The sequence below is a fragment of the Colias eurytheme genome, chromosome 9 (assembly GCF_061535395.1).
Source record: "Colias eurytheme isolate Ceu_HAF_F1 chromosome 9, ilColEury1 Martin Lab GWU primary, whole genome shotgun sequence".
Taxonomy (NCBI): Eukaryota; Metazoa; Arthropoda; class Insecta; order Lepidoptera; family Pieridae; genus Colias; species Colias eurytheme.
Genome location: NC_142988.1, coordinates 3,819,575 through 3,836,278, shown reverse-complemented (window position 1 = coordinate 3,836,278; position 16,704 = coordinate 3,819,575). Strand labels below are relative to the sequence as shown.

Sequence of the window (16,704 nt, the reverse complement as noted above, 5' to 3'; positions counted from 1 at the left end):
AGAGACAAAGTATAGATAGAGATAGAAGATTGCTGTACTCCACCTATCTCTAGCAAAAGCAGCAGTCAAATCATGCTGTTATCTGCTATGTTCCTATTTCGCATCAACTACCCATGATCGAAAGACGCATATAATGCAATATTTTCTTTCTTTCTCATTCAACAAGAGCTACCCTGACTACTCTGCTCTATCTATAACACGCCCCTAACAATTGAAATTTTAAGTGCGCAGTGCGCACTGAGTAGCGTATTATAGCCATAATAGTCCGTAGTACAAATTTTCTTTGAAAAGTGACGGTTATTAGTTTTTGATACGCATATTTAAATAGAGGAATGAAATAGATTAGATTAAAAGACCTTCATCCAAGAAAGCATTACGTTTTTTCTCTAGACTGAAAAGATAAGTAAACTATAAAATGTAGAGTATTTACAGTGAATTTACTCTGCGGTTTCCTAACGACTTGTATTAATTAGGTCTGTGTCGTCGAAGCCGATTAAACGAAACCCAAGACTGCGGCTTTGGATCAAATGGCTGACCGTACAGGTGACCTTTGTCCTATTTCATTTTTTTTAATCCACGTTTGTCAGTACTTTTAAACGAAGGTACCTTTATTTACTAATTTCGTTCAAGTGGGTGAAAAACAAAATTACCGTTAATTTTTATCGACATAGAAAAGATCGTAAAAATATAGTTTAATTCATTAAGGTTTGGTTTGGTGCTACACTATATAGCGAAGCGAAAATAAAAGAGCAACCTACTACTTTTAAAAATACATACTCAATAAAATATTAAAATACATCTAAGTTACTTTTATATTATAAAGCTGAAGAGTTTGTTAGTTTGTTTGAACGCGGTAATCTTAGGAACTACTGGTCTGATTTGAAAAATTCCTACAGTGTTAGATACCCCATTTATCGAGGAAGGCTGAAGGGTATATATATCTAATCACGCTAACACCAACAGAAGCGGACCACAGAGGGTAAAATCGCGCGGCACAGCTAGTATCTAATAGCGCTGGCTGTAGGAACCTATATCAATTAAACCAAATGTCTAATGTTAATTGATTCATATCCATTATCCAAAGAGAAAAACTTCTAACATTTCCTTAAACATTCATTAGATCTTATTGATATTATTATAGCATAATATGTAAATGTGATTTATTAATTTATTTGTCATTGTTATCACATAATGTTAACAGCTCAAACTTAATTTATATTTCTAAGCAAGGAATATTAATTACGCTTTCTTATTATTAATCGTAATTGGTTTTATTTTAAGGTTAGATCTGATTGCTCTAGCACTACTAAAATGTTTGTTAAAACAAGCAATTATATCAATTCAATCCGATGCATTCGCTTGATGTTTCCGCGATGCAAATTAATTGAAGCAAGGTAAATTTTAATGGATAGGTATTACGCAACATTCTAATGCATTTTGGGATTATAAATGAATATTTATGATGATTATTTATTATACTTCTTTTCTTTGTTGTCTCTTCTTTATCTTTATGTGTTTGGTTACAAATGGACATCGATATTTGTTTGAGGAAAATCACTTAAATTATTTATTTTTTATTGATTAAGTTCTATGTAAATATATATTAAGCATTATAATTGAGATAAAACACAACACTTTTTGTAAAGCAGCAACGAAAATAAAATAAAATTTACCAAAGTGGAATCTGCTTCGAAATTTTTATGATTTTGTTTAAAATATCTATGTGTGTGGAAAATATTCGAAAAATAGTCAACTGTATATTTTATAAAAAGCTTTTTTAAAAAAAAAACAAAGCAAGATGAGAATCTAAGGCTTCAAAGCAAATTTTCTGTTATTAATGTCATATTAGTTAATATAATTTATACGAGTGGATACGTAATAACAGTATTACAGGCATATTTTTATGTTAAGGGTGCTTTTCCACCAGATATGTGTGAGGACTGAGGATGCGTAGCGAGGGATGTGTTTGTAAAGATCCAATAGTACCTATCGCTTCAAACATTAAAATATGAAACACCCTAAGAGACTACCGAGCTAGCAGGTCACCCGTCACACGATGTTCAGCAAATACCACCGCCTATTAAAGTTTGTAGAAGTAGGGCAAGAGCCTTACTTTCAAGAGCAAATGCGTTGCCCGCATCACGCATGTCAAGGATAAGGAATAAAGGAAAGAATTGGCGATAAGTATTTTCCCCGGTACGAAATAAAGCATTCACCTGCTAATATTTCACGCTAATCTTCTGTGGTGGTGTGATAGGTACCTTCCCCGGTGCGAGCTGGCCAAAAGCTTGCCGAAACGTACTTGACTAAAGTTTTCGATTTATCTATATTTTATGAGAAAACTTATCAACATATATTTTTATTTTTATTGAATAAACCACGTCTACACATCAGACCTTTGAATATGTAATAGATACCTATATGTTTGTAACTATATCTATTTCGTAATATTACACAACCTTTTAAAATGATGGAAATTAAGTTACCTTCTTTATTAATAGAAAAATGTTGTGTGGTTTTATGAAACCACGGTAAAAGTGAAACTGTTCGAACGGTTCCGAACACTGCTTTGTGTAGCGCATGTCGCGTGTCGGTCGGCTGCCGAGTAGGTATACCTACTCGGCAGCCGCGATACACGCGACATGCGCTACACAGACCAAAAAGTTTGAGACGATGTAATAAAAGTTTCACTTTAAAAATCTTTACTTATAATAATATTATGTTCTTTACTTCTAATTATCCTCATAATATTTCATTAATGACTGAGCTTAGTACTCTGTTTTTTACTTATGTAGATTATTGAAACACCCCTCATCAAATAAGTACTTAACTAAAAGAAAGTCGAAGGACCTGTACGAACTAAGCGCACTATAGGTATTAATTATTATCAATTATGCCGATGATTTCTGATTTGGTATTTCTTTCACTACAATGTGTACAATTACAGGAATGAATTCTTTTAAGAAATGCAGAATTTTTTTCAAATTCATGGCATGTGCCACAAGGAAATGACTATGAAGACCTCAAACTCGATTGATTAATTATACAATATTAATAAATTATTGAACGTCTCCTTATTGATACCTGTGTAGTGTATTTCACACATTTATAGAGTATGTGTAGAGGGGTTAAATAAATACAACCCTTTACAACGCTTCTAAAACTTATTTTTTTAAAGCATCTGTAATATTTTTCGATATTAGATAATACTCATTAGAACACGCTTTGTCTAACCTACAACTATGAAATTCCATTAGACCTTATCTCAGAGGGCTTACAACAGGTCTCGGAACATTTTTTAAGGCTTCGAACATTAACAACGAATTGGTTTAAAAACTGTGACTCCTCGCGGCATAAATTAGTTGGGCTGAGACCACGACCAATGCGGTCGTATTGTATACAGTTTTTTTGTTGGCCGACATACTGTTAACATCGCTGTTAAATTTTATTTTGTAATATACGTTAAAATAAATATACAGCAGTTTCAAAGATGTCAGTTCAAAATGGAGACGCCAAACCCTTGAATGTTGCGGTGGTTGGCGGCGGTTTGGTATGTAATTTTGGAAATATAATTAGTATATTTCATAATACTTTTTCATATTTCAGTTTTATTATTTTTTGTTAATATTTTCATAAATGAAAAATATGCACCAGTTACACGAAAATTATATCAAACAATCACAAAATATTACTGCAATTTAAGTCATTTAAAAATATTATTACACAATAAAATGTAATAGCAAAAATATTATAAAAAATAGTAACGGTAATATTGGATAATTAAATCGTGTGTTTTGAGCAATTTTGTATGTATTGCATTACTGAAAATTACGCGAACCGGTAGGTACTTGCCCGAAACGCGGTAAGTTACCATGCGTGCGGATAATTTTTTACCGCGTAAGCACATTTTTAAGGTATTTTTCTTTCTATTCTAAAAAAGGAACCAGTATCATTTTTTTAAAGTTGATGCATAATCTTTATAAATACTCAAGTAATTTTGAATATTAAATAGTATACCCGAGTCTATTAATAAATAAAGAAAAATATCGAAGGGTCATAAAGAAGTGAAAGTATCTATTCAAATTTTTCGAGAGAAATATAAACATAATTTTTTAAAAAACAAAATTTAAATAGATAAAAGTCCTGTTTGCATATTATATCTATTAATCTATTCATAATTGTTTTATTTACGCGGCTTCATTTTAATACATTGATATTTTTTTTTATTACTTTTATATGTTACAAATTTATGACAATTGCATCTACTTAGGTATTCTATCTACGGTATTTTTTTAACAATATACCTAGAGAACTTTCTAATTTTTGTACAGTAAAAATTATTAGTTAGTTTGTTCTATGAATAGGGTTCAAAGTTTTCTCTTATCTTTTCGTTTACCATAAGATAAATAATAACATAAACACTTCCGCATTCACGTTGAATGTAAAACTTCAAACTACGCCTAAATGTTTTATCTATTTGATTATTTATACTTGTTTTTTATTTAATTATAACGTTTACAATATTACTTAACAAAGTTCTCAGAAGTGTTGTAGGCGAAATCACATTTTTAATTTTAAATTCACTACTCAGAAATTTTATTAATTGATATTTCGTAATTTTGAACTACATATTAATTTATTCTAATAAATTATTTTGGTAAATGTAGAGTAACATTAATTAAAATACATTTTTATGAAATACTTTTAATTGAATTGAAATTTCCAGTAAACTGAGATTAAGACGAAGCAATTAATATAATTACTTTTACAATAAATTGATATGATAAACAACGAATATTTTTTAGACCTAAAAAAAATACTGAGATGAAAATATAAATTAATCTTTAAATATATCAACGACACAGACTAATAGTTTGTTTTACTATGATCAGTAATTTAGTAATTAAAGATTATTATATATTTTTTTTGGTCATGGTAGCTAGAGAACTTATTTCAGCTGAATTTTATTACAGGTAGGATCTCTCGAAGCTCTATATTTGGCAAGAAGAGGGCACCGCGTTACCCTATATGAATATCGTGAAGGTGAGCTACTTACGTTAATTGACGTAATTATTACATAATATAATACGAGTTTTAGTATTTTTTTTACATTCCAGATTTTAAAACTAAAGATAGGGGCTATTATAATTTTAATCGTTCCAGTCTCAAATTAATGAACATAAGATATCTATAATTTTTATAACGCGAGTAGGTTCATGTATAAATAGGAAACACAAATATAAAAAGATTTCATGAAACATTTGTGAAAGCAAATACCTAATTAGTTGTTTACGATGGGCAACACATTAAAATTTTATCACCGCATCTAACAGTAATATTTACACATTTATATATTACTAGCGGTCCGCCCCGGCTTCGCCCGTGGGACATATTTACGTTTTCTCTACATAAAAACCATCCTCGTACTTCAAGGAATATAATAAAAAAGAATTATCGAAATCGGTTCAGCCGTTCACACGTGATGCCGTGACAACGCGAATCGGGTTTCATTTTTATATATATATAGATATGTAACAGATTAAATTAATTAACCAACAGACGTTGTTTTTTATTTATGTTTTATCATTGAGGTATTATTATAGAGAGGGACACCACGAACAAAATCTGTGCGACAAGCGCGGCCGTCGGAGCGGGCCGGCTAGTGAGTGTTTGCACTTTGTAGATATTCTGCCTCATATTACTTAAAATTAAAACCAATAAATGTAACAAAAAGAAATAGTTTGAGACGATTGACTAACAAATAGTGTAGTAGCAATGGCCTCTCTAGTACGTAGTACATAGTAACTCAATGGTTTTATGCTATGTAATTTTTAAATATTAGATTTTTTAGGAATGGAAAATTATTAATGACATAAAATATTGAAATGTGTACTAAAAGTGTAAATTTCGTAATACAATGCGTACATTGTTTATCAGTATCACCATAATTAATGACGGTCAGGTCTAAACAATAAATAAAGATACGTAATATGAATGAGATAACGATACAAAACCTTTATTTGTTTCATTATCTAATGAGTCTGGACAAACAATAAACGTTTCGAAATTTATAACGAAAAATAAAGAATTTTTGGTGTGTAAAATTAGTCCAAATTTAAAGAGGAGCCGTAGTTAAGAAAGTAGCTGTGTTAGTTTATAAGGATTATAATGATAAAAATAGTATATTTATTTTTTATAATGTAAAATATTTAAATACAGGTAAATATTTTACATAAGTACTATTATCTGTAGAATTTGTTTGTCAACTTTAAGATGAAAAAGTTCAAAACTATCATTGATACATTTTTGAGTGATCTACATATCTTCAATACGATCCACAAAAAATGTTATACATTAATTATTCTCCTATAGAGATCGAACCCAGGACTTCTCGGTTATTAACTAAAGAGGCGGTCAGTCAACTTTAACATGACTGTAATTTAGGTCGTGCAGGGATTATCTTTTGTTATTCCGTGGTAGAAGTGATGAAAACTAGATTCCAGAAACCATAGCAATAATGCTGCTTCCGGAGAATTAGTTATTAGAGTGAGAATTTACATTTCAGTTAATGAATAAATATTTTCATAACAAGAAAATTGTATATCATGTTCATATTCAAATCTAAAAATTGCTGGTTGTCGTTAAATAGATATGTATGTATGTATGTATAATTAATTAAAGTTAAAACCCGTTTTCCGTTAAAATGCATCAAGCATCGTGAGGAAACCAACATGTCGAAAAACCAAAAAGTTCGACAACATATGCCAACCCACACTTAGCCATCGTGGTGGATTAGGTATATGGTCTAGGGCCGTAACTGACTGGCTAATTCATTATGATGAATTTGCCAGTAAGTTCAATTTACGGCGTAAAATGTCTGGAAATAAGAGGTCATAATACTACGGCCCAGTAGTGGGAACGTATACATATATGGGTTGATGATGAGGATGATGTAACAAAGCCAGTTACAATTAATAGTTCTAAGTTATGAAAATGCATTTTAACGCGGGTTTATTAAGCAAGTTGTAAACATTTTAATATATTACAATTACTAATATATAGCGAATAGGTGATGAATATAAGGTTCTCATGTGCTTTATAACGTCTCAATATTGAAGTCGAATAAAAATTAAATAATAGTCTGATATAACCTATAGTAATAGTATAGTAACCTATGGACCTAAGTTACATATTGTATACAACGTGTTGTAATGTGTATCTTCATTAACCAAATAATTTTCATTGAACACATGGTTTCAAAACCAAAGTTACCGATCTAATAAATAACAATTGATTGCTATAATCAGTCACTTATTTACCGGTCGTGTTACATCACATTTTTTTATTGGGTTTCAATTGAACACACCTAGAACTATTATTGGAAGCTAATTATAGAATATTATAGAAGATATTTCAAGTACTGGCATTTTTATAAGGGGAATAATTTATTTGTTGGAATCGCTGTTTTTGCATATACTTTATTAATGTTTTATCAATCCCCCTTTATAAATAAGGAGATATCGAAATAAGAAGTTAGGTATTTTTGATTTCACTTTTCTACAATTATTGTAATTAGAAATGAAAATGGTATTTAAATACATATTTCAATTTCTTATATGAGTATAATCGATAAAGTCGATCAATCAAAAGGCAATTAACTCTTGAGACTAATTATTACATAATATTACGTATATCGTAAAATTCTAAAGCAACATAATTATATCAATAAAATTGTATCTTTTCTTAATTCTTTACTTAGAGAAAAATACATGCTAAATGTATTAAATATCTAGTATTTTTTTTGCAAATTTTGAAGTATTCTCTCCTAGCCTAACTTCGTAATCTCATGACTTGAAAACATATAGGTCACCGAACTAGTTATGAGCTATAGATATAAAAAATATGAAAATAAGAAAGAGACATAGATAATAATAAAATAAAACAGCGTTACGTTGGATGGTTGAAAAATTCATTCGTTAAAGCATTGGTTTTCATAATTTAAATTACAGATATAAGAAAAACGCCACTCGTGAGAGGCAGATCGATAAATCTGGCTCTATCCGTGCGCGGGCGCAGAGCTCTACGCGATGTTGGCTTGGAGGACACTATGGTCAAGGAACATGGTATACCCATGAGGGCCAGGATGATTCATAGACCTGATGGTTCTACGTACTCGATACCTTATGATGCTAGAACAAATCAGGTAAAAAAATTACTTTATAGGCAAAAAAATTTAATTGTCCAGGTCTTTTCAGAGCTTTTTGACAGAAATACGTAAAATATATGAATTATTTGTACAATTCTTTTAAAATTCAGATTTGATATTTTTAAATTCGAGTAGCAGTTAGAGTTAGATAATATAAGATTTAAATTACATTATCTCCTTACTCACCTACAATTGTATACTAAAAAATATATAGATATGAATCAGAATTATTTCACAGCCCTTAATATGAAATAAACATTTTAATCAACGGATGCTTCGCGCGATTTTTTATGATTATTTAATCGGAAGTAACGCCTCAACGCATATCATAGGCTGTCTAAGGACTCAAGTAATGCGTGTATAATATCGTTGCAATTAAAATGCGTTTCGAATAATTTATTAGTTACATCTATTATGTTATTAATATCAATTTTAGGGCGTACATGTCAAAGGAGTATTTAGTTAGTTTTATTAGTGATGGTTCCATTACATTGAAAAGTATGGGTTCCGCATAGTGAAAAATAATAGAAAAAAGTAGAGTAGACATTGTGATGAAATTGTTTTTGATATGGTATAACGTTAATGGTTAAGGAGTAGGTTATACCTTATCCTTCATAAGATGTGACTTGATTCAGTATAAAAATAATGATGACAGTTTGATGCTAATTATGATGATATAATTTACGCTTTCCCGCTTAAACCTCTCAACCGATTTTGATGAAATTTGGCACGGACAATCTTTAGACCCTGAGAAAGAACATAGGCCTTTTATCAAAACACCACGCGGGCGAAGCCGCGGCCGGAAGCTAGTTCTCAATAATTTATATTTGTCTCATAATACGATATACCTACATTATTTTATTTTTCCAGTGCATTTATTCGGTGGGCAGAAATTACTTAAATGCTGTTCTACTTAAAGGTACGTAATAATGCCCTATTATTAAAGATAAGTACTGAAATTGTAGATATTTAATAACAATAATGGTCAATTTATATAACTATGTAACAAGATTTTCTGAATTCGCCTCTAGTTTTTAAATATGTGAAGGATACATTTATTTCCAATTGGGAAGATAACACGTTAATAACTATTCTGTCAGATATTTTATGCAAATATATACATATTACCATCGATTTGTGCATTGATTATGAGGATTCTATATTTCGTTTGAATAAAATATAAATAATAAGAAGCAGAGTTAAAAATATTATAAAATGTTTTATTTTAGTAAAAGGTCAATCCATACTTAAAGATAGATTACTTAATTACCTATCACCATTCAGAAATGTGACATTTATCTTATTTAAGTATAAGTATATGTATTTCTTTTATTTGTTAATGGATTGTTCAAATAAGATCTAGCGTCCAATCACATAATGAATAAGATCATTAAAATCAACAATATAATATTTTATTAATATATTTAAAGATGTAAATAAAATAATATGTTTAATGTATGTACCTATATCATTAAAATGCCTTGGTCATGGGCTTTGCCGTAGTACAGAAACTTTATTTTTATTGTTTATTGCGTCAGATTTATTTCATTGTATTCTTCTTTACCTTATTTTAAATTAACCTCAACTAAAATTGTTTTTCAGAATCTGAAAATTACAAAAACGTAACGAAACATTTTAACCACAAGTTACTGGAAGCTAATTTACCAAAAGGTGAACTTAAGTTTGAGAAGTAAGTTATTCATTAATAATTAAAGAATACATTTGTATAGTAATTATGGATAAATATAAAAAATAAGCATAAATAATATTCAACGTCGTCCTTAGACAAAAACAACAAAACAAAAAAAAGTTTTACTTCTCTAATAATAATAATGCCTTTATTTATCTTATTGCGATTCGACTGCTGTAGTACCCACTACCTTTCTAAAAAATATATATACCTACGGTCCAATTGAGAACCTCCTTTTTTGAAGTCGGTTAAAAATGATTGCACTCAACTTCAATTTTCATCATCATAAATATGATTGAATTTTGGTAAATTTAGGTGAAATTTATTATGAATTTCATGGCTAGTTTTGTTTTCATCGGAAACCAGAATTGTTTTTTTCCGAATAATTCTTATCAATTAAAAAGATAAATTTATGCTAAATAATACATAAAAGAATATCATTTTATTACCTACATTAACAAATCATAATACATTTTAGGATGGACACAAAAGAGACTGTATCGGTAGCTGCTGACTTGATAGTAGGCGCTGATGGTGCATTCTCTGCAGTTCGCCGGGCAATGTTGAAACAACCATTGTTTGATTTTAGCCAGCAATACATTGAACACGGGTATTTGGAGCTGTGTATACCGCCGAGCAGTGAGGGAGGAGTAAGTACATTTCGGCAATAATGTCTAGTTATTAATGAATAGAAAAGAAGATAAATCTTAACTCATATTATTAATACGAAAGTGTGTTTGCCTGCAGTTGCATATCGTAACGGCGATGTGCAGAAAAAGCAGCCTATATCACTTTCTAGTCGATATAATATATCTGGACTAAATCAAATCATAAAATTGCTCTGTTTCGACGTATACCACAGATAAACAAATTTTCGCATTTATAATATTTGAAAGGAAGCATGGTTAATACTGGCATTAGCACAACAATAGATTTACGGATCGGCTCTACATAGTAATGCTGAACCAGTAGCAACGAAATAATATGATGAGAAGCAATTGTAAAATAAGTCTCGATGAACAAATAACATTTTCACTTATATGTATATTATGATAAGGTTAATTAGTTTCATTTTAATATTTCATTTGCATTATAAGAACCCTTCTTGTTTCAAAACGGAAATTAAATGGTGGAGAATGGTAATTTTCATATTTGGGTAATAATTAGAAATTTCCGGTCGTACTCCACTTGAAGATTAAATTTTGACTTAAAAAAAAATATTTACTTTTTTTACGAATACAGGTTGAAAGAGACTTTTTACTTTAATTAGATTTCGTTTACTTTGTGGTACTTTTATTTCTGTCTGTATTTCGTTAATTATTTCCGAATCAGACACGTTTTCAATTTAAATTAATTTACTTGTTTTAATTTGCTTAGTTAATTAACAATTTTCAAATTTTATTATTACTTACGCATTTTTTGTTAACTCTAGTTCCAGATGCCTCCAAATTATCTTCACATTTGGCCTCGTGGTAATTTCATGATGATCGCCCTTCCTAACCAGGATTGCTCATGGACAGTGACTCTCTTCATGCCTTTTAAGAACTTCAAAGGCATCGATTCAGAAAGCAAGTTACTGGAATTCTTTGAGAAATACTTCCCAGATTCTATACCGTTGATTGGAGAGAAGAAATTGATTGACGATTTTTTTGGTGGTTCACCGTCGCCGTTAATTACAATTAAGGTACCTAATTATTTCTTGTTTACAAGTTGTCGTGTATTGTAATGATATGACAGTGTTCTATAATGAGCTATTTATTTTTATAAAAATTAATCAGCATAATGTTAATTTTAAGGAAACAAGAAGATTAATCTAGCTATTTAATATGATTTTATTTAATGTTAGACCCGATTGAAAAAAAATTGAATTTCTGAGCATGATCATCATGGTATCAAATAACAGGAATATAATATAATGAATAAATCGCGTTTAAAATCCGTTAAAAATCTTTAATTTCTAAATGATCATCACGGTCAGCTATCCTCGAACCTATTTCGATTTGTAATATGATCATCATCTTCCTTTACTTTTTAGTGCATCTATTCCATAGATATACTTAGTTAGATTTATCTCCCTTTCAGTGCCGTCCATACCACGTATCAGATAAAGCAATAATCATTGGAGACGCAGCACATGCAGTAGTTCCTTTCTATGGCCAAGGAATGAACGCAGGTTTTGAAGACTGCACAATTCTGAACAACCTCTTCCAAAAGCATAATGATGATTTGTCACAAATATTAACTGAATTTTCAAATACGAGATGGCAAGATGCTTTTGCGGTCTGCGATCTCGCTATGTATAATTATATCGAGGTAAAGTACAGTTTTTATATTATTTTAGTAACAAAAACGTTCTTTGTTCTAGAATCTTAGTTGGTCACTTTTAATGAGACTTGCAGCTGCATTTAGAAAAACAACTTCAAAAATAATTCAGCCAAGACATGGCCATGGGAATCTTATCCTAGGAACTCCTAGGATGAGACCTATCCTTTCTGTTTATCCAAGTTACCCTCTATATGTATGCTAAATTTCATTGTAATCGGTTTAGTAGTATTTGCGTGAAAGAGGAACAAACATACACACCTACACCTACACATACATCCATCCTCACAAACTTTCTCATTTATAATATAGGAGGATCACAAACATTATTCAATAACTAGCGGTCCGCCCCGGCTTCGCCCGTGGTACATATGAAAAATAGATGTTGGCCGATTCTCAGACTTACCCGATATGCATAGAAAATTTCATGAGAATCGGTCCACCCGTTTCGGAGGAGTATGCAGACTAACATTGTGACACGAGAATTTTATATACATATAAGAAAGATAACAATAGGTACATTTTCAGGGAACAATATATTTTATGTTTTCAGATGCGCGACCTCGTTACCAGACCCTCATATAGGATAAGGAAAGCAGTGGATGACCTGATATATTGGTTTTCCCCAGAGTTGTGGGTACCTCTGTACAACTCTGTTACATTCAGTACAATGCCGTATAGCCAGTGCGTTAAAAATCGACAATGGCAAAATAAGGTACCTAGTACCTACCTACTACCTACTATATTTTACACACATACATGTAATAAGCTGCTCTAGTAGACGTTGTTCTGCCTTATTGCCCCTTTTCCTTAAGAAACTACCTTATGCCTTAACAAAAACTAAAAAAAAAAATAGACGAATTGGTCGAGATTTTCTCTAAGCGATTTGGCGATTCATTATTATTCTAATATTATTATTATGTATGTAAAAGTAAAAAAATTCAAGGGCTTATAAAATCGCAAGAGATCCTGTTAGTCTAATCCAGGGTTCCTCAAAGTGGGGTACGCGAACCCCTAGGGGTTCGCCATTCGACGGCAGGGGGTTCGCGACAAGATTTACGTAATGGCGGCTTGATAACTGGCTGTGGCGCGCGCGGCACGTATAGTGGCGCGCGCGCGACTGAATTCGTCGCTCGACGCTCGCTCGCACGCCACGCTACCCTCCCCGGCCCCCGCCGTTCCCACTGCCCGGTACGATGCGTAGTCCGCGCTCAGTGTTTAGTTCATTTTGTTTTACTTTATGTGTGATCATTGTAAGCGCGTTTTGGTTGACAGTAAAATAAAAACAAAATATTTTCAATAGCTTCGAGCGGCTAGGTAGTTTTAAAAATGAATGAGTGGTTAAAAACGGGATCACTACGCAGAAAATGTCCAAGTAATACATCCAGTTCGCAACCTGTACAAAGTACATTTACTCAAATTGCGTCTACTTCTGCTGAAAGTTCAGTTTTAAACGAAAATTCTACGAAATCGAGAGAACAAGAAAAAGCAATAATATCATCGGTAAAAAAAAGGAAATATGACGAAGATTATCTGAAAATTGGATTTACGTGCAAAGAAGAATCTCAGTTCCCAGAGCCACAGTGTGTAATATGTTCAGAAGTTCTCGCAAATAGCTCGATGAAGCCTTCATTGCTGCGAAGACATTTGGAAACAAAACATCCGCAGTATGTAGACAAACCTATAGATTTTTTTGTTCGAAAAAAAAAAAGAGTTGGCTTCTACGAAAAAAACTATGAAAACCGTCTTGGCTACTAACTCTGAATATTTACGTGCGTCTTTCCTTGTGGCATATAAAATTGCAAAGACCGGCAAGCCATACAATATTGCTGAAGAGTTGATTTTACCAGCTGCTAAAGATATGGTCAGTTGTGTATTGGGTGACAAATTTTCGAAATTGCTGGATAAAATACCACTTTCAAATGATAAAATTGCACGTCGCATTCACGAAATGGCCCACGATGTTGAAAATCAACTCGCACAACGATTACAAAATAATTATTACGCGATTCAAGTTGATGAATCAACAGATATTAGTGGATTACCGAATTTACTTGGGTTTGTTAGATATGTGTATAAAAATGTATGTGAGGAAGATTTTTTATTCTGTAAGACCTTGGAGTCTACGACGAAAGGAGAAGATATTTTTAAAACTATTAATGATTTTATTGAAAATCATGGCATTGATTGGACAAAGTGCGTTGGCATATCCACTGACGGCGCAAAGGCCATGACAGGAAGGATATCTGGACTAATAGCCAGGATTAAAAATCTCGCTCCTGAGGTAAAAAGTATGCATTGTGCGTTACACAGAGAAGCATTGGCGAGCAAGAAAATGCCTGATGATTTAAAAACAGCACTTTCAGAGGTCGTAAAAATAATAAATTACATAAAAGCGCGTCCGCTAAACTCAAGAATTTTCGCATTATTATGCCGAGACATGGGTAGTGAACATGTTTCATTACTGCTACACTGTGAAGTTCGCTGGTTGTCAAAAGGCAGGATATTAGCTCGGTTTGTTGAACTTCGTCACGAAATCTATATATTTTTGAAAGAAAGTGACTTCATCCTTAAATGCCGATTTGAAAATGAAACCTGGCTTAAAAGAGTAACATATTTAGCTGACATTTTTTCTTGTCTCAATGAAACGAATGCTTCGATGCAAGGTTCCACCTGCAGCGTATTCAATGTGCAGGACAAAATAAACGCACTTATAAAAAAAATGGAATTTTGGAAAACCTGCTTAAATTCCAATATCTTTGAATGTTTTCCTCTTTTGTGTGAATTTATCACGACGAACGCCTTATCCGTGGATTCCGACATAAAGGCTGAAATTGTTCTGCATCTTTCTCAGCTCTGCGACGAAATGAGAAGGTATTTTCCTGATATTGATAATGCTAAAGATGGCTGGATTCGTAACCCGTTTGCGGTCACGAACGAGAGCATAATTACTAGTTTGAGTATTAAACAACAGGAGTCATTATTGGAAATGTCCGTCGATGAAACTCTTCAAGCTGATTTTAAAAGGATGTCTTTGATAGATTTTTGGGCAGCTAGACAGGCAGAGTATTCCGAACTCTCACGCAAAGCGGTGAATTTCCTTTTACCCTTTCCTACAACATACTTATGTGAGAGTGGATTTTCACACCTGGTTATGATAAAAACTAAGTACAGAAATCGACTTAATACCGAGTCAGAATTAAGGTTAAAATTGTCCAAAATTACTCCAAAAATTGAATCCATTTGCGACAGCAAACAAGCACACCCATCACATTAAAATTAAAAAGATATTTCTTTTGGCACTTTATAAATATGTTACCTTTTATTCAAATAAAAATCTTATTTTCTTCTAACAGTCAATTTTACTATTTTCCTTGGGGGGGAGGGGGGGGGGGTTGTTTGGGGTTCGCTGTTACCTGGAAATATTAACAGGGGTTCGTAGAGCTGAAAGTTTGAGAAACCCTGGACTCTAATCGAATCAAATGAATTGTTTTTGTTACTTCGCGTAAAAGTCCAAAAGTCATCGTATATTCTAATTTATTCGGTACTAGCTTTCCGCCTGTGGCATCGCCTGCTTTGTCTAAAACCTAATAAATGATATACTACTACCTTCCTTTTGAATCACTCTATCTATTAAAAAAACGCATCAAAATCCTTTGCGTAGTATAAAAAATTTAAGCATACATAGGGACAGAGAAAGCGACTTTGTTTTATACTGTATGTAGTGATTCAGGTTATATGTACTTACGTTTTAATTATTTAATTTAATTATTTTCAGGTTTTGGCAATTATAATCTTCATGGCAGGCGTGTTTGCGTTTATCCTGTTATTTTGGCCTCGCAGATGAAGAGTGAAGATATTTATTATTTTTTTCTTGTTTAAATGCCATATTATATTTAATTTTTAATTTATTAAATATTTATAGACATTTGGATGTAAATTAAATACATTGTTAGATTTCATTCAAAATATATTACCGCATTTAAATTTATAATTAGATAAGTTGCGTAACTATATATATTGTGCCAATAAAATAATTTTAAGAGTATAACGGCGTATTTATTTGTTGAAATGAACAAAACCCTGTTTATTGTTGTAAACCTATTTGTTTATAAGTACACCTTTAATTTTTTTTGGAAAACGGACTCACGGAAAAGCTAGTGGAAAAACTATTATTTTACATAAGCTGATTATTTTGCCATAATGCGTGTAACTGGGTAAGTACTTCCATACTAATATTATAAATGCGAAAGTAACTCTGTCTGTCTGTCTGTTACTCAATCACGCCTAAACTACTGAACCAATTTTTATTAAATTTGGTATGGAGATATTTTAATACCCGAGAAAGGACATAGGCTACTTTTTATCCCGGGAAAATGATGTAATCCTGGAAATCCCACGGGAACGGGAACTATGCGGGTTTTCCTTTGACTGCGCGGGCGAAGCCGCGGGCGGAAACCTAGTTATTATATAAAATGAAATAAAA

At 31.9% G+C, this 16,704-nt stretch overlaps 1 protein-coding gene across 1 annotated transcript; it reads left to right on the top strand.

The window, feature by feature from the left end:
• Positions 1 to 3,373: 3,373 nt before the first annotated feature.
• cn (Kynurenine 3-monooxygenase cn) lies at positions 3,374 to 16,239 on the top strand. Its single transcript, XM_090105247.1, has 10 exons — positions 3,374 to 3,550; positions 4,974 to 5,043; positions 8,010 to 8,203; positions 9,077 to 9,125; positions 9,809 to 9,896; positions 10,375 to 10,546; positions 11,329 to 11,580; positions 11,979 to 12,209; positions 12,772 to 12,933; positions 15,997 to 16,239. Exons 1-10 carry the CDS (start codon positions 3,491 to 3,493, stop codon positions 16,063 to 16,065), a joined length of 1,347 nt encoding a protein of 448 aa, XP_089961373.1. The 5' UTR covers positions 3,374 to 3,490; the 3' UTR covers positions 16,066 to 16,239.
• The last annotated feature ends 465 nt before the right edge of the window (positions 16,240 to 16,704 follow it).